This window comes from Cherax quadricarinatus, chromosome 31 (genome assembly GCF_038502225.1).
Source record: "Cherax quadricarinatus isolate ZL_2023a chromosome 31, ASM3850222v1, whole genome shotgun sequence".
Classification (NCBI taxonomy): domain Eukaryota; kingdom Metazoa; phylum Arthropoda; class Malacostraca; order Decapoda; family Parastacidae; genus Cherax; species Cherax quadricarinatus.
Window position 1 is genome coordinate 18,495,788 of NC_091322.1, and position 18,666 is coordinate 18,514,453.

The window sequence follows — 18,666 nt, forward strand, 5'->3', positions numbered from 1 at the left end:
CGAATCGCCAGCCCATCCTACATCGGACCAACTCCGGTCCCACTCCTAAACGCCAATGACAATTGCCTGATGATGATACTTTGCCACCTTCTCATTCTACTCGGAAAAGATTGACACGTCATTTGCTCCCTTTCCACGCTCAGTTTCGGAATGCACAATGGACTAAATTCTTTACTTTATAACCAACTTTTTCTATTGCCTATCTTTCCGACCACAGTATTGGTAAAGCGCTCCTACGCCATGTTGGTAGAGACATTTCCTTTCATGCTCTTAAGAGCGGTACTCACATCATCACTGTCCAGAATGCTACCCAAGCTCATGATCTTTCTCTTCTTTCACATATTGATACTATTCCTGTCACTATCGAAAAACATCATTCCCTCAATACTTGTAGTGGTACTGTCATTTTGCTCTATACAATAGTCCAACGGAATTTCCAGACATGTGGCAATGACATTCTCGAACAGCTGGAACTCCAAGATCTCCCAATCCTCAAGGTAGACACTTATATCCTTTCTGCCCACGGGCGGAGACGCTACCCTCGCAATGTGGCTCAATTAACTTTCGACAGCCATGAACTTCCATCCTCTGTTTATGCAGAAGGACATCAGTTACAAGTTCGAAAGGTGATCCCTACACTGCAACAGTGTAGAAATTGCTGGCGATTTGGTCACCCAACGAAATATTGCAGATCTATGGCCGAATGCCCAGTCTGTGGTGCCGATGACCATTCTAATAAGTCTTGTGGTCGACCTCCTTCTTGCCTTGATTGTCATGAGGCTCACCCTTTTACTCTTGTTGTTGCCAGGTCTACTTGAATGAGTGAGAAATCCGTTGCCTCAAAGAGGCAGAAGGTCTCCCTTATGCTATGGCCATTTCTCATCTCCACCTCCAAGGGAGACTACCCAATGTTTCTTATTCTCATGTTTCTAAACATCCCCCACTTCTGGGGCCCCATCTTCTGCGGCCTCCTCTGTGGTTACCCCTACTATAGTCACTCCTGTATCTAATTCTTTTGCTGTCCTGGGCTAAGATGTCCCTACTTCAACACCTCAGTCTGTTCTCACATCTTTTTGTTCTCCCTCACAAGCCCTGGTATCGACAAGACCTCGTACGACACCTTCTACCAATCGCCCCTCTACTTCTCAGAAGTCCAAAAAATCCCCTTTGCTCAAATCTTCTTTGCCCCCCTCTTTCCCTTCTTCCATCTCCACATTTTACCTTTCCAGTTTCTGTACCTGGTTCTTCCCCTCTCAATGGCTCTATTACAAGTGTGGAGGTTCACCCTCCTCCTCATTCTGTGCCTTCCTCTCCCTGTCCCCTCCCAAGTTTCTCCCTCTTCTGCCACCTCCCAGGTTTCTGCCTCTTCTGTCCCCTCCCACACTTCTTCTCCAGCTCTCAACACGCTTTCATCTCCCCCTACTTTAGTACAGTCCATTACTGTCCCAATCTTTACTCACCCTCCTCCTTCTATCTCCAATATTGTCTCCCATACAACATCTTTGAATTCAGAAACACTTCAAGCTATTTCAGAATATATTGCAGACTAAACCTTCAATGGACACTGATCCACCTCCTGTTCCTTCTCTTCCCTCTCCTCCATCTCCACAACTCCATTCTTTGTAACGCTCCATTCCTTCACTGCTTGAATGTTTTCCGATGCCACCACACGTAGACTTTTCTAACCCCTCTAGTCCGTAGGTGCCCTTACCTGCGGATTCCTGTTTTTTTCCTCGTTGCTAATCATGGCCTATTTACAGTGGAATATCAGCAGCCTCAGGGGTAATCGGGGTGAGCTTCAGATGTTGCTTTCCCAGTTTTCCTGTTGGTGTTTGCTTACAAGAACCAAAGTTACACTCAGCTGTTTTCCAACCCATCTCAGGCTATAATTTATTGTATTCTTCGGATCCTTTTTCAGATGGGACCTTTAATGAAAGTGCCCTTCTTCTACGAATTGATATTCCACACTGTCAACTATTTGTTCATACCTCGCTGCATTACACTGCAGCCCGTATCCACTTGAGTAAGTGGTTTATAATATGTTCTTTGTATCTCTCTCCTTCTCGGGCATTATCTATCCCAGATTTTGCCTTTCTTGTTTCATCCTTACTGCCACCACTTCTGTTACTTGGCAATTTTAATGCCCACCATTTCCTCTGGGGGGTCTCATTGTGACTCACGTGGCATTCAGTTGGAGGCTTTTCTCACTTCTCACCCCTCCATGTTTTAAATACAGGTACTCCCACCCATTTTGATCCTTGTACTCATACTCTCTCTTGCATCGATCTCTCGGTCTGCTCTTCCTCCACTGCACTAGACTTCACCTGGTCTGTTCTACCGGACTTACATGACAGTGATCATTTTCCACAATCATTCTTACTTCTTCATATTCACCACCTCTTCGTAGCCCTCGCTGGCAATTTGATCAAGCAAGTTGGGACCTTTACTCGCAGCTAACTGCTTTTAGTGAGGTTCCTTCTTCATCCTCCATTGATGAACTTTTACACCTCTTCTTGACATCAGTTTTAACCGCAGCTTCTCATTCTATCCCCCAAACCTCAGGCAGGCATTCTCAGAAGTGTGTGCCATGGTGGTCTCCTGATTGTGCTCAGGCAGTACATTTGAAATGAGCTGCATGGGGCAGGTACCGGTACAACAGAACCAGAGAGAGGCTTCTTGATTTTAAGCAGAAGCGAGCGGTTGCTCGCCGTGTCATCCGTGATGCTAACCGCACTTGCTGGCAAGATTATGTTTCCACCATCACCTCGGCTTCCTCTATGAGTGCAGTCTGGAAAAAAGTACGGAAACTAAGTGGTAAATGCTCTCCTGACCTGGCTCCTGTTCTGCAGGTTGCTGGTGTTGATATAGCAAACCCTCTTGGCATTGCCAGTGAAATTGGCAATCATCTGGTCTGTATTTCTCAGGGGCTCCATCTATGCCCCTCGTTTCTTTCCTCAAAGTCTGCCAGAGAGTTAGCACCCTTGAACTTTTCTTCTCTCATTGAAGAACTGTATCATGTGCCTTTTACACTTCAGGAACTGGAGGCGACACTCTCAGCTTGCCGATCAATGGCGGCTGGGCCTGACGACATTCATATTCGGATATTACAACATTTACATCAGTCAGCCCTTGTAGTCCTCTTACGTCTCTTCAATCTTATTTGGTCACAAGGAGTTCTCCCCCAGCTGTGGAAATCTGCCAATTTTCTCCCTTTCTGCAAACTGGGTACTACGGGACATGATGCCTCCCACTATCGTCCCATTGCTCTTACCAGTGCAGTTTGCAAAGTGATGGAACGTCTGGTAAATTGATGTTTAATGTGGTATTTAGAGATACACAACAGTCTCTCCACTAGTCAATATGGCTTTCCTAAGGGCTGTTCTACCATAGACCCCTTACTACGCTTGGATACATATATTCGTAATGCCTTTGCAAATAACCTCTCAGTTATTGCCATATTTTTTGACCTTGAGAAGGCATATGATACAACTTGGAGGTATAATATTTTGGCCCAAGCCCACTCCTTAGGCCTCTGAGGCAATCTACCATTCTTCCTTAAAAACTTTCTGACACACATTTCCATGTTCGGGTTAATAATGTGCTCTTCCCAGACTTTGTCCAAGCTGAGGGTGTCCCCCAGGGATGTGTTCTGAGCACAACACTTTTTCTCCTTGCTATAAATGATTTGGCCTCTAGTCTTCCATCCAATATTTGGTCATCACTCTATGTTGATGACTTCGCTATAGCTTGTGCAGGCGCTGACTGTCACCTCATTACAGTTTCTCTCCAGCATGCGGTAGACCGTGTTTCCAATTGAGCCACCATGTATGGGTTTAAATTTTCCAGTACCAAAACTCACCAAATTACTTTCACTAGATGCTCTGTCATCTTTCTTACTGCTATTAATTGCTCATAATTTTAAATTACAAGTCAAATCTTACTCCAAATTAATAATATTCATTATTCTTACCTGTCCATTTAATTTTGTTTATCACTACTTGTTTTTTTAGTCACTTTTCATTGTGTATGCAATTAGTGTATATTCCAATTACTTTTTTGCAAGTACCAAAACTATCTTTTGCTAGCTAGTACCAACTACCTCATTTTTTTTACTTTTATTGTGCAATAAACTGCTCAATTTATTTAATATTACAAATCAGATCTTACTCCTAAACCAATATTATTTCATAGTGACCACCTGTCCATTTAACTTTGTTTACCATTACTTAATTTTAGTCCCTTATATATTTTCTCCTTTATTTTAGCTTTATATAACTACCCTAGTTTATACATTCACAATTGTTAAAATAATCAAGGTGCTATTCTCAGGTGCTAAAGTAGAATAAGTTCACAATTTTGCCATTATATTCCAAAGCTCATTTATTTGATTACCACTTTATTGTTCACCACAACTTACATTAGTCCCTTTTATATTATTATTTTATACTATAATTCTAACTTTAAAGAATTACCTTTATAGTACTACCTACTATCATATTCCCAAGCTCCATTATTTGATTATCACTTTATTTGTATTAGTCCCTTTTATATTGTCTCCTTTATTTTAGCTTAAAAAAAAAAAAAAAAAAAAACTACCTTAGCTCATTATTTTACATTTGTTAAATAATTCAGGTGCTATTTTTTAGCTTAAGACTATTTACTTTGTTTTATACTTAATTCTAACTATAGATTCACTACAAATCTTATGATTACAAGCATTGATCCTGATACCAACCTCTTATTTAATGACTTAAATGAATCAAACAGTTACTGTAATTACTACACTGCAGAACAATCAAAGGCACTTCTCAGTGCCAACAACAACATAACTATCTTTAACTACAATATCAGATCTTTAAGCAAGCATTACGATGACCTCATAGCATTACTAAATTCCTTACATGCCAATATGTCCATCATTACACTAACTGAAACCTGGCTAAAGCCTGATAGTACAGATGTCTATGCCATTCCTGGTTACACAGCCATACACAACTGTAGGCCAGACCAACAAGGGGGTGGCACAGCCATATACTACTCAGACCAACTAGAATGTATCACTAATACTTGCACAAGGGATGAACATGGGGAATATATAATAGCCAAATTCAAATCCAAATACCTACAAAAACCTCTCACATTGATAAACATTTACAGAGTTCCACAGTCAAACATTAGCCAATTTAGTCAAAACCTAGGAAGTATGATAACTGATGCACGCATGAACAAAGATCACTTACTACTCTCAGGTGACTTCAATATAAATCTCCTGCAAGACCAGGACCCACACGTTACTGAATTCACAAACACAATGAGTAACTGTATGTTGCTACCAACAGTAACAAAACCTACAAGAGTTACAGAGACTAGTGTTTCCCTACTTGACCACATCTGGACCAACACCATATCCCCTTTAAAATCAGGCATAATTACAGATAATACCACAGACCACTACCCTACTTTTCTCATAACAACTCTTGGTAAATTACCCCAAGACACTACTAAAGTCACCTTCAGACTTCACAATGAGGCAGCCATTAATAACTTCACAACAGCAGTAGCAAACATTGACTGGCACACTGAGCTAGAAATCTATACAGATATTGACGAATGTATTAATAATTTTCTAAAAAAGACCCAATACCTCTATAACAAGCACTGCCCTAAAAAAACTAAACAGATGACAGCTAAGAGACTGAACAGTCCCTGGTTAACACCCAGCATTCTCAAATCCATAAATACAAAACACCAATATGAAAAACAGTACAGAATGGGTCACATAACCAGAGACCAAACAAAACGTTACTCGTCAATCCTAACCAGCCTGATAAGAAGGGCAAAAAAATTGTATTATGAGAACAGATTATCCAACTTACGAGGTGATATAAAAAAGACCTGGAAAACCCTATCAGAAATTCTAGGAACAAAAAAGATATCACGAAATAGCGAAATAAAATTAGCAAAATCAGATGAACCCCAACTCCCACCAACAGAAACAGCAAACAGACTCAATGACTTCTTCTCCACTATAGGACAAAACCTTGCCAATAAAATCCCAAGCTCAGATACCCCACCAAATGACTACCTCACTGGCAACTACCCGAACACACTGTTCCTAGCTCCGACTAACCCATACGAAGTCTCCCTTATTATCAACACGCTAAAAAACAAGGCAGGAGATTTAAATACCTTACCACCCTTTATATACAAAAAAGTGTCACAAGTGCTATCACCAATCATTGCAACACTCTTTAACAAATCCATTGAATCCTCCACCTTCCCTACAGTACTCAAAATAGCAAGGGTCACCCCGATCCACAAAGGAGGAGACCAAACAGAGTTGAATAACTATAGGCCAATATCCAACTTACACCCTCTCTCAAAAATCTTCGAAAAATTAATTCATAAACGAATCTACTCCTACCTTATCTCCTAAAACATACTCAACCCCTGCCAATTTGGATTCAGGCCAAATAAAAATACTAATGATGCTATTATACACATGCTAGAACATATATACACTGCAATAGAGAAAAAAGAAGTCCCACTGGGGATCTTCATTGACTTACGTAAAGCTTTTGATACAGTTAACCATGACTTGCTCTACGTAAAATTGTCACACTATGGTATAAGAGGGCACTCCCTCAACTACCTCAAGTCATACCTCAGCAACAGAAGCCAATATGTGTATGCAAATGGGGCAAACTCTTCTGCACAACCAATTACAGTTGGTGTCCCACAGGGAAGTGTCCTTGGCCCTCTTCTCTTTCTCCTATACATAAATGACCTACCAAATGCTTCGCAATTACTCAAACCCACACTATTTGCAGATGACACTACATACGTCTTCTCCCACCCGAGCCCAGTCACGCTAGCCAATACTGTAAATACCGAATTACAGAAAATATCTACCTGGATGAGGACTAACAAACTTACACTAAACATTGACAAAACCTACTTCATTCAGTTTGGTAACAGAGCTACAGATGTCCCTCTTAACATAATGATAAACGGATCACCTATCACAAAGCTAACAGAGGGAAAATTCTTAGGAATCCACCTTGATAATAGACTCAAATTTCATACACATATACAACAAATTTCTAAGAAAATTTCCAAGACTGTAGGCATACTATCGAAGATACGGTACTATGCTCCACAGTCAGCCCTCCTGGCCCTATATCACTCTCTTATTTACCCCTATCTCACCTATGGAATTTGTGCATGGGGCTCAACAACAAGTAACCATCTCAGACCACTAATTACCCAACAAAAGGCTGCAGTTAGAATGATAACAAATTCTCACTATAGGCAGCACACTCCACCAATATTCAATACACTAAACCTATTCACCATACAAAACATTCATACTTATTACTGCACCTATTACATACATAGAACACTTAACTCTGATATTAACCCTCCCCTCAAACATCTCCTTGCCAACCTCAACAGAACACATGACCATAACACAAGGCACAGATCACTGTTTGATGTTCCTCGTGTCCATCTCACACTATGCAAAAACTCAATGCACATAAAAGGCCCTAAAATCTGGAACTCATTACCTGTAAATATAAAAGAAACACTACCTGTTTATAAATTCAAGTCTCTTCTCAAAGATCACTTACTCACCCAAAACCAAATAAATACTGAATAACTGAACCTTATAAATTGTATGTCTTAAATGTTTCTCACAATTATATCACATAAATGTTAAACCTAAAACCCAATCTAACTTTATTATTTTTTAAATACACTACCTAACAGAATACTCCATTCTACTGAATGTACAACAATGCATACAACCATATGACCTGTCTTTGTAATACTCACTTGTGCTTTATAGTAATCTGTTTACATTAAAGTATTATCACTGATGTCATCATTGCTTAGTTCATCTTAAGTTAATTTTAAGCCAGCCCGTAATGCTATGCATAGTATAAGTGGCTTTGGCATGCTGCTCTTATCTGTATTTTTTGTACCTCTGTATGTGTGCTCAAATTTTTAAATAAATAAATAAATAAATAAATAAATCCTTTGTACCTCTATGGCTTGTGTATCCCTGAACGTGATACAGTCAGGTTTCTAGGCCTTCTATTTGACCGTAAGTTATCCTGGAAACCTCACATTACCTCTCTGAAGGCAGCTTGTCACAGCCGGCTGAACCTTCTTATAAAACCCTTGCTCATCTTAAACCATACCCCGGCCGGGATTGAACCCGCGGTCAGAGTGTCTCAAAACTCCAGCCCGTCGCGTTAGCCACTAGGCCAGCTAGCCATAATAAGATTCGTCCAACTAGGTATATTTCTACACCATAGGAAGGTTAGCACAGGCACCACTGTGACCACAAATGCAAGTTTTTACAGACGAATCTCCAGCAAGCATGGCCGTGATGAACTCTAGCTCAAGTCCCTTCACTGCCGTCAACATGACTCATGAAATCGTAATGACACGATTGCAAACAAGCCATACCCCGGCCGGGATTGAACCCGCGGTCAGAGAGTCTCAAAACTCCAGCCCGTCGCGTTAGCCACTAGACCAGCTAGCCACAATAAGATTCGTCCAACTAGGTATATTTCTACACCATAGGAAGGTTAGCACAGGCACCACTGTGACCACAAATGCAAGTTTTTACAGACGAATCTGGTCTAGTGGCTAACGCGACGGGCTGGAGTTTCGAGATTCTCTGACCGTGGGTTCAATCCCGGCCGGGGTATGGTTTGTTTGCAATCGTGTCATTACGATTTCGTGAGTAATGTTGACGGCAGTGAAGGGACTTGAACTAGAGTTCATCACGGCCACGCTAGCTGGAGATTCGTCTGTAAAAACTTGCATTTGTGGTCACAGTGGTGCCTGTGCTAACCTTCCTATGGTGTAGAAATATACCTAGTTGGACGAATCTTATTGTGGCTAGCTGGTCTGGTGGCTAAGGCGATGGGCTGGAGTTCTGAGACTCTCTGACTGCGGGTTCAATCCCGGCCGGGGTATGGTTTGTTTGCAATCATGTCATTACGATTTCGTGAGCCTTGCTCATCTTTCATGGGGAGCTGATTGTCGAACTCTCCTTCGCCTACATTCAGCCCTCATTTTATCGAAACTCGATTATGGTGATCAGATCTATTCAGCGGCCTCTCTTACTACTCTCTCGAGCCTTAATCCCTTCCATCACCAGGGATTACGTTTGTGCCTTGGTGCTTTTCGCTCTTCCCCTGTTGAGAGCCTCTATGCAGAAGCGAATATTCCATCCTTGTCCGATCGCTGTGATGCCCATTGCTTTCGCTACTATGTTCGCTCTCATGATCTCTGCAATCCTTCCATATATAGAATAGTCACCGATGTTAGTAGACATTATTTGTTCGTTGCCCCTTTTTGCTCCGTCCCTTTTCTCTTCTCCTACATTCGCTCGTCTTCCCTTCAGTTACCACCTTTCTATGTTCATGTAGCATCTCACTTTTCCCTGCACCCCTGGGAAGTTCCAGCTGTTCGAGTCTGTTCTGACTCCCTTGCACGAAAACCCAACTGCCTACGGTAGCTTCCTGCTCTCTTTTTCTTGACACTTCCACTCTCACTCTCATGCCATCGCAGTGTACACAGATGGCTTAAAGTCTTCTGATGGCGTCAGATTCACAGCAGTGTTTCCGGACAGTGTCATGTGAAGACATTTACTATCCTCGGCTAGCATTTTTACAGCTGAATTGTATGCCACTCTTGCAGCACTTATCCGTACTGCACCTATGCCTGTGTCATCATTTGTGGTTATCTCAGACTCCCTTAGGCTATACGAAAATTTGATACACCTCACCCCCTAGCCCTCCATATCCAACTTTGGCTATGCCGTATCTCTACCAAGCATAAAGATATTTTTTTTTGTTGGGTCCCTGGTCATGTTGACGTACAGGGCAATGAACAGGCAGACAATGCTGTGCATTCAGCAGTATATGACCTACCAGTTTCATATAGAGGTGGTAGGTAAGACACAGGCAACATTTAGGCAACTTTACTCCGAAATGTTTTGCCTACACAGTAGGCTTCTTCAGTCGAGTACAGAAAGTAGGCAGGAGCAGTAGATATGTGAAGACAATGTAATCAGTCCATCACCCTTGAAGTCATAGATTTGAGGTTGTCAGTCCCTCTACGACTTCAAGGGTGATGGACTGATTACATCGTCTTCACATCTCTACTGCTCCTGCCTACTTTCTGTACTTGACTGAAGAAGCCTACTGTGTAGGCAAAACGTTTCAGAATAAAGTTGCCTAAATGTTGCCTGTGTGTCTTACCTACCAACTTGTCGGTATTGTATACCATTTTGATATTCATATAGAGGTGTTCCATTTATGGACTATTTTGTTATAATAGCTACCCACCTTCACACCCGTTGGCAACAACGTTGGTCTAATCTACTCGGTAACAAACTTCTTTCTATTAAACCGAGTATAGGTTACTGGCCGTCTTTTTGTCATCCGTGTCAAGGTTGGGAGACTACTCTCTCCTGTCTTCGCATTGGCTACACTCATCTTACTCATGGGTATCTCATGGAGAGGCACCCTATTCCTCTCTGTGAGAAGTGTCAGGTTCCAGTATCGGTTAGCCACATTCTGTTAAGACTGCCCTCTCTATAAACGAGCATGCAGAATTTACCTCCATCGTCGTCTCTGTTCTACTACTCTCTCTTTACCTTCCCTTCTTGCTGATGGACCCTCCTTTAATCTTGACTCTCTCATTGACTTCTTGACAACAACTGATTTACTCCACAAACTCTGATGATGATGCCTTTCGCACTCCCCTCAACCCTTTCTACCTCATTCTCTTGTTACCCTCTACCCCTGCACTATCCACTGCCCTACTGTTCTCCATAACCTACTAATCATCCCTCTCCCTTTTGCCACCTGGTACCCCCGCTTCCTTCTTGCCCTGCAGCGCTGTATAGCCCTTGTGGTGTAGCACTTCTTTTTTTATTATAATAATAATAATTTTCCTGATCATAATGACACCAAAAGCATGAAATTTTATGGAAAACTTATGTTATGCTCTTGCGGTCTCGACGGTGTTTACGCATCGGCGATTTTGCCCACTTTGAGCCTTATTTTCCGCTAATTCCAATATACCAGTCAACAAAAATCATAACTATCTCGCTAGAACTCCATTTTTTCTATCGGATGAATACAAGAAACCACCCATTTACCGATTTCAACTATTCAATAAAGTGGTCAGAAATTAGCAATTTTGCCAATTTCACACAAATTTCAAAAGATGCCAGTTTCCAAATAGGGTCTAGAATAAACAAGACAGACATTCCTGGCACAAAAATAAAATTTTTTCTGTTCATTAGTCATGTCCCCAGGCCTCTTTTACATTTCTTGTGCTTTCCACTTTGAATTTTTATTCTCACAAAAAAAAAAAAAAAAAAGATTTACTGCTATGCAGACTACTGCATTAATGTAGAAATGGTATAAATAATATCAACGCACTTGTGAAAGAATATCAGACTCACCAGTTGACGTGTATTGGACACGTGGCATGATTTGTTTACTTTTGAACTTTGGCAATAATCGAACATTTCTGCTACTTTGAGCTCAATTTCAAGGTACTTTTCATTGTGAAACCAATCAAAATCATCTCAATTTCTGTAATATGTCTTCCATTCTATAAAATGAGACCAGGAAAACTAGAATACAACCATAAATACGCATACGAAAATACACTGCAAGGTCGCTGCTTTAAAGTAAAAACACGGTTGGAGTTTTTTTTCTCATTATGCACTGTTTACTGCAGGATTTTTTTTATATTGTGCACACTGACCACATAGACCCATTCTTTCATATGTAGGCCTACCAGCTTTCTCTCACTAGATTTGAAGGCGCTAGAATTTATGAATACTAGTACGGCACCAACCCTGGCATGCAAGCCATACTAGTATGGCACTAACCCTGAAAGGGTTAAAAGTAACACTTTCTCAGTCTTTTTTTTTATTGTAACTTTCATAACCATTTCCATTATTGTATTTTAGTAAAACATGAACCATCAAAAATGACAAAAAGATTTTTCCAAGTGTACCTGATTAGAGTTGCTGATTATGTACATATATTAAGGGGTTCTGATTAAAGTAAGGGCTATTTCTACAGCATAATATATGTATTACAGTAAACCCTCTTATAACATGCTGTCATACATCTCAATTGTATAGCAGCACAACTCAAAAAAGGGCAACCAAAAATTTTAATACGTACTATGCTTCATAAATCTAAAACAATTAAGTAATGCAAAATTTGGGTAATATACTGTAGTACTTCAGATTTTTTTTTCCCATCTACAGGTCGGCCATCACTAATCCGGCAATCAGTTATCCGATTCCATCAGTAATCAAGCACTAATTTCGGCTAGCATAATTTCAAATTTCATCATCATACTGACTCAAATCTCATCATTATACTAACTCAGAAATAGTGCAGATGGTTGTAAATCCACAGCAACAAGCCAGTGGAGGAGAAAACAATGATGAAATTGAGGAAGATATAGCAGAAAGAATCCCTACTGATAGGTTAATTCAGTTGACAGGTGAACTGCTAAAAGGTCTAGAGCAATGCAGTTCTATAAGTGAACAAGAAACAATGAACGTTTACATGCTACAGGACAAATTAATCAAAGGCCAAAATATAAGTGTATTCTAACCTAACCACTCTGTAATCCAGAAAACTCACTAATCTGGCACACTACAGGTCCCAATGATGCCAGATTAGTGATAGCCGACCTGTACTTGCCAAATGGCTGCGAACTATGTAGCCTCCCACTGTTTTTACTAAGAGAGTAATATTAATTAGATAGCATTGTTCTTCACCTAATTCTTCTCTACCTAACTTATCAAAGCCATATAGCATGAAATAATAGAATATTCAGTTTTCTTGTACTCATTGTAACTCGCCTAATGACCATATGTTCAAATTGCAGCACTGTTATTGCCTTATTAATCTTAAATTATTCTTGTGTTTGCCTGAAATGCTCTGCATATAAAGGGGCTTTTGGCATGTTCACCAAATTGTTACACTCCTATGTACAAACATGTATCATGCTAATATAAAAATATTATTATTATTATAAACTAATGTTTTTCAAATTATATTACCTTTAAAACTCTTAATTTATATAAAACACTGCATAAAAAAAGTTTGAAGAGAATATTCAGCATGCATTAAGATAAATCATCAACAAAAATTCAAGATCATGCATTATATCTTGTGAAGAGAGGTGCTTTGATGCCAGGCCAGTGAACGACTCTTGATACATAGATGTTAACCTATCTTCCTCTTGTTTGGCTTGAACCTGATTCTCTCTCATTCCTCAGATGTTTTATGAATCCTACTGATTTATTGCTTCCCCAATTATAATAGTGTGATAGTATTGTAATTACACATTCCTGTGTCTTTTACAATGATGTGTCTCCCTATATTTCTACAATTGATGAGCATGTTGACATAATATTATTGTGAAAATATTTCTAAATAACCTATCTGTATAGTGGACAGGGGCAGCTCCAGAATTTCTATATAGGAGCAGCTTAGGGGACTTGCATTATTATTATTATTTTGGAGGTTTTGGGGGCTGGAGATCATGGAAGCTTCTGCCTACCTTTGGTGGTGCCACCAGTAGTGAAGGTTCTGTGTGTGTGTCTTTAATGAAGTGCAGCCATTAAAGTCGCTGACTGCGGAAACACATCACACATTCTACAACTTGCTAGGCAGGCAAAATAGTGTTTATTTGGCTGTCTAGTAAACTGAGGCAAAATGTATGGGAAAGTCTCCTTCCAGCTGCTGTCCAGTGGAACCAGGCATTCACTAACTCTGGCTTTGCCCTGGCTAAAGTGTATGGTGTAGCCAACTCCTTCCTTACTTTCTCCTCCATTAAACAAGATGTTGTTATCTGCCACCCATTCAGATCATACAAAATAAAAGCTGTGCACAATTCAGATATGTAATGAAGAATTAAAGAAATCTGTGATTTCACCAGTAATGTTGGAAGTTCAGGGCAGGGTCAGTTGCTAACCTACAGGACATAGCTTCCTCTTCCACTGTATTATTGTATTTTTCTTGATTATTGCTTTTAAGCTGTATTTACCATTCATATATACTTCATATAGGTGTAGTGAGTTCTTACCTGTTTGGTGTAAGTTGGTAAGTTAATCTGGCTTTCATTTTTATGGTGGTGACATGTACTGAGGGGCCTGGCTAATACTACCTTCCACATTTTTTATCACCTTTTCTTTGTTTTAGGTTTATAAAATGCATTTATCTTTGCTATATCTTTGGTATTAAGTGTAGTAAGTTCCTATCTGGCTGATATAAGTGGGAATGTGGCTTTTGTGACAATGTTTTCATGTACCAAGTGTGTCATCAGATCAACTTCAGTTAAGATAAGATAAGATAAGATAAGATTTCGTTCGGATTTTTAACCCCGGAGGGTTAGCCACCCAGGATAACCCAAGAAAGTCAGTGCGTCATCGAGGACTGTCTAACTTATTTCCATTGGGTTCCTTAATCTTGTCCCCCAGGATGCGACCCACACCAGTCGACTAACACCCAGGTACCTATTTGCTGCTAGGTGAACAGGACAACAGGTGTAAGGAAACGTGTCGGAATGTTTCCACCCGCCGGGAATCGAACCCGGGCCCTCCGTGTGTGAAGCGGGAGCTTTAGCCACCAGGCCACCGGGGCAGTAGGCCCACATTAACCCTCTCCACACTCTCCAAAAGCTTCAAAGTAACGACTAACAGAACAGGAGACAAGTTACAGTGCAGTAATTTTTACCTGATACAATAGTTAAAAAAAGTGATTAGCAAATATGGAGGTGGCTGGAACATAATCATATCCTATTTACATAATGCACTAATTTTCAGGAACACAACCAGCACAGTATAAAAGTTTTTGTTTTATTTATTTTACAAAGTCATGTTACAAATCAAAACATACTGACAATGTAAATCTCAAAAGTTACATAGTATGAAAGCATATCTTGACAAATTATGGTATATTCTCGATATTTAATAAACAGCTCTGCATTCTTATTCATACAAGTAAACTTATGTATGCAAAAATTAATTTGGTTATACTGTACTTTATTGTATACCTAGACATTTTGAAATACACTTTTATTACCTGGTTACCTTCAAACTGGCAAAAGCTCTAATAAAATGCTTCATAAAATAATATGGGGAGAGAGAGAGACAGAGAGAGATATCATTTGTACAGCATAATGATGTCAACGAGATAAAGTCAGTTGATCAAATGAAAATGCTGGCACACAGATGGCTCCAACTTCATCCTGTTCCCTACTTGTATGTCTCATAATAATAATAAAAAATGCTTTCAAATGAGCTGATGTAGGTAACAGCTCTTAGCTTGCCAATAAAGCTAGGGATCCTTAACCTTGTCAAACCCTGTGTAAAAAAAAATTAAAAGAGAGAGAGAGAGAGAGAGATAGACAGATAGACAGACAGACAGAGACACAGAGACAGATAGGGTAGGAGGGGTAAAAACGGATGTGGAAAAACAGGAAAAAAAAAACAAAATAAATTAGAAAAACAGAAGATATACAAAAAAAAAAATTATGAGCACAGTATAATACAGGAGGTAAAAAAAAAAAAAAGGAAAACATACACAACCCCAAAGATATAGCAGTATATGTAGAAGCAAAAGGAAACAAGAAAAATAAAACACCAAAAATACCTAAGGCAGAAAAGATGCAGAATAGGAAAAAAAAATAGCACAGCATCACACATCCCACCTTGAACCTGAAGAGTGCGATACCAGTGATGAGGATGTAAAAGTCGGCCGTGAAGAGGGCCAGGTTGAGGGCAGTTGCTGAGGTGACACGGATGACAGCAGGAGCTACAACGTAGAAGAGGAACTGAGCAGCACTGAAGCCACCTACCAGCGCCAGCACTGGCCATGTGTCCCACCGTACAGATCCTACATCGTTACGCTCTAGTATTGCTCTGCCAGTGGGGGAAGTTTCTGTAAGTGACACTAGTAAGGCTATGATAATATATAATATTTACTGGAGCTCTGTTAGAAGTCTCGAGTACTGATGAACCATCCCTACAGGTCGTGGTGCATTTAAAATTTGATTACCACTAAATTATGCCTATATAATGAACTTTGTTTCATATTTAAGCTCATTTTTATGTTTCAGATGTTTATTTCTTTAAATATCAACCTAATCCAGTTAATGTAGAGATTCATAAGAAAAAATTTTACAAAGAAAATGAGGATTTGTTGTGAAAACTAAACTGAGAGTATTTTGGCTTCAATTCCATTTTTTGTCTGTAGTTTTCAAATTGGAGATTTTTTTTTTTTTGCCACAACGAAAAATCACTGCAAAAACTTGGGAACATTTCCCTTACAATATTTGTAACTTTTAATACAGCATATACTGTATGCACTGATTAAATAACAAAAAAACTTATGATTATAAAAGATAACTGAAATACTATATATGCAGTACTACAAAGTGAAGAGTGAAGGTGATACACACAACTGTATGCCGTTGATGAGAGAGCCAAAGAGCCCCATCATGCCAAGGAACTCCACACTATCGTAGGTCTTTACCACATACTCCTGTGCCACATTGCTGATGCCATAGAGCGTCGCCCCGCCCAAACATAGCATGTCACCTAACAACCGCTCAGCTCCTGCCAAGGCACCATGATTATATACATAGAATATTTATTAATGAACCAACATAATTTATATTAGAAATATTGTTTGCCTTGAATTAGTCTGTGCGAAGACACACATGCACACATTAAGACATTTAATAATGCTAATGAAGTCATTCATGGCAAAAAGTTATTATTAAATGATTATTACTAAATGTATTAATCTTTGCCTAAGTTTCATTCCAGTGTGTAATGACAATAAGAGGAGAGAGAGCCCCCTACCGGGTATGGCAGCTTTGCCATCCTCCACGTTGGCCCAGACGAGGCAGCCAACACCCAGCAGACAGAGGCCAACACCCAGGACGTGGACCAGCTTATAGCGGACTTTGAGGAAAAGCCAGCTCAGTGCCAGCACCACTGGCACCACGAAGCAGTCTAACAGCTGCTCAACCAGAAAAGTTTGGTATCAATGAAAACAAACCAGAAACTTAAAATTCACAAATAAATCTAACTCGTAAGTTTCCTCTCCTAAATTTGTGAGTTATCTGTGAATACCAGAAATTCTGGGTACAAATCCTAAATCTGTTAAAGATGAAAAAATGACTAATTTGTAAATATAACAACCATATTTAGTACAGTATAAACACCGTCCTTCAGTTCACCCAGAGACACAGCTACACCTGGGAATACACACTTTCCTATATAGGAGAGAGGTAATTAATTCAGAATATCCAGGGATGGGATGGCAGCTTCTTGAATTGGATTCAGCTAATGACCTGATTGGATAATTAACTGATCAGTCACACACACACACACACACACACACACACACACACACACACACAGGATGAGCCCATGGTCACCCAAAGGTGAAGGGAGGCAAAAACCAAGTGTGCTAGGGAATGGAAGAAATATAGAAGGCAAAGGACCCAGGAGAATAAAGAGAGCAGTCGTAGAGCCAGAAATGAGTATGCACAGATAAGAAGGGAGGCCCAACGACAATATGAAAACGACATAGCAGCGAAAGCCAAATCTGACCCGAAGCTGCTATACAGCCACATCAGGAGGAAAACAACAGTCAAGGACCAGGTAATCAGGCTAAGGAAGGAGGAGAGACAACAAGAAATGACCATGAAGTATGTAAGGAACTCAACAAGAGATTCAAAGTGTTCACAGAGGAGACAGAAGGGGCTCCAGCAAGACGGAGAGGTGGGGCACACCACCAAGTGCTGGACACAGTACACACAATCGAGGAAGAAGTGAAGAGGCTTCTGAGTGAGCAAGATACCTCAAAGGCAATGGGGCCGGATAACATCTCTCCATGGGTCGTAAGAGAGGGAGCAGAGGCGCTATGTGTACCTCTAACAACAATATTCAATACATCTATCGAAACAGGGAGACTGCCTGAGGCATGGAAGACAGCAAATGTAGTCCCAATCTTTAAAAAAGGAGACAAACATGAAGCACTAAACTACAGACCAGTGTCACTGACATGTATAGCATGCAAAGTCATGGAGAAGATTATTAGGAGAAGAGTGGTGGAACACTTAGAAAGGAATGAGCTCATCAACAGCAGCCAACATGGTTTCAGGGACGGGAAATCCTGTGTCGCAAGCCTACTGGAGTTCTATGACATGGTGACAGCAATAAGACAAGAGAGAGAAGGGTGGGTGGATTGCATTTTCTTGGACTGCAAGAAGGCGTTTGACAAAGTTCCACCCAAGAGATTAGTGCAAAAACTGGAGGACCAAGAAGGGATAACAGGGAAGGCACTACAATGGATCAGGGAATACTTGTCAGGAAGACAGCAGCGAGTCATGGTACGTGGAGAGGTGTCAGAGTGGGCATCTGTGATGAGCGGGGTCCCACAGGGGTCAGTCCTAGGACCAGTGCTGTTTCTGGCATTAGCGAACGACAAGACGGAAGGAATAGACTCCGAAGTGTCCCTGTTTGCAGATGACATGAAGTTGATGAGAAGAATTCACTCGACCTAAGACCAGGCAGAACTAAGATAA

At 40.3% G+C, this 18,666-nt stretch overlaps 1 protein-coding gene across 2 annotated transcripts in view; it reads right to left on the reverse strand.

Annotated features, from left to right (window-relative positions):
* LOC128697421 (solute carrier family 35 member F1-like) overlaps positions 1-18,666 on the reverse strand; it is a 377,556-nt gene that overhangs the window by 36,886 nt on the left and 322,004 nt on the right. For both annotated transcript variants that reach the window (XM_070090232.1, XM_070090231.1), the window contains exons 4-6: positions 16,934-17,093; positions 16,528-16,684; positions 15,778-15,988 (exon numbers count right to left, since the gene is read on the reverse strand). In XM_070090232.1, the coding sequence (XP_069946333.1) occupies positions 15,778-15,988; positions 16,528-16,684; positions 16,934-17,093 (528 nt within the window). The remainder of the gene's footprint in view (positions 1-15,777; positions 15,989-16,527; positions 16,685-16,933; positions 17,094-18,666) is intronic.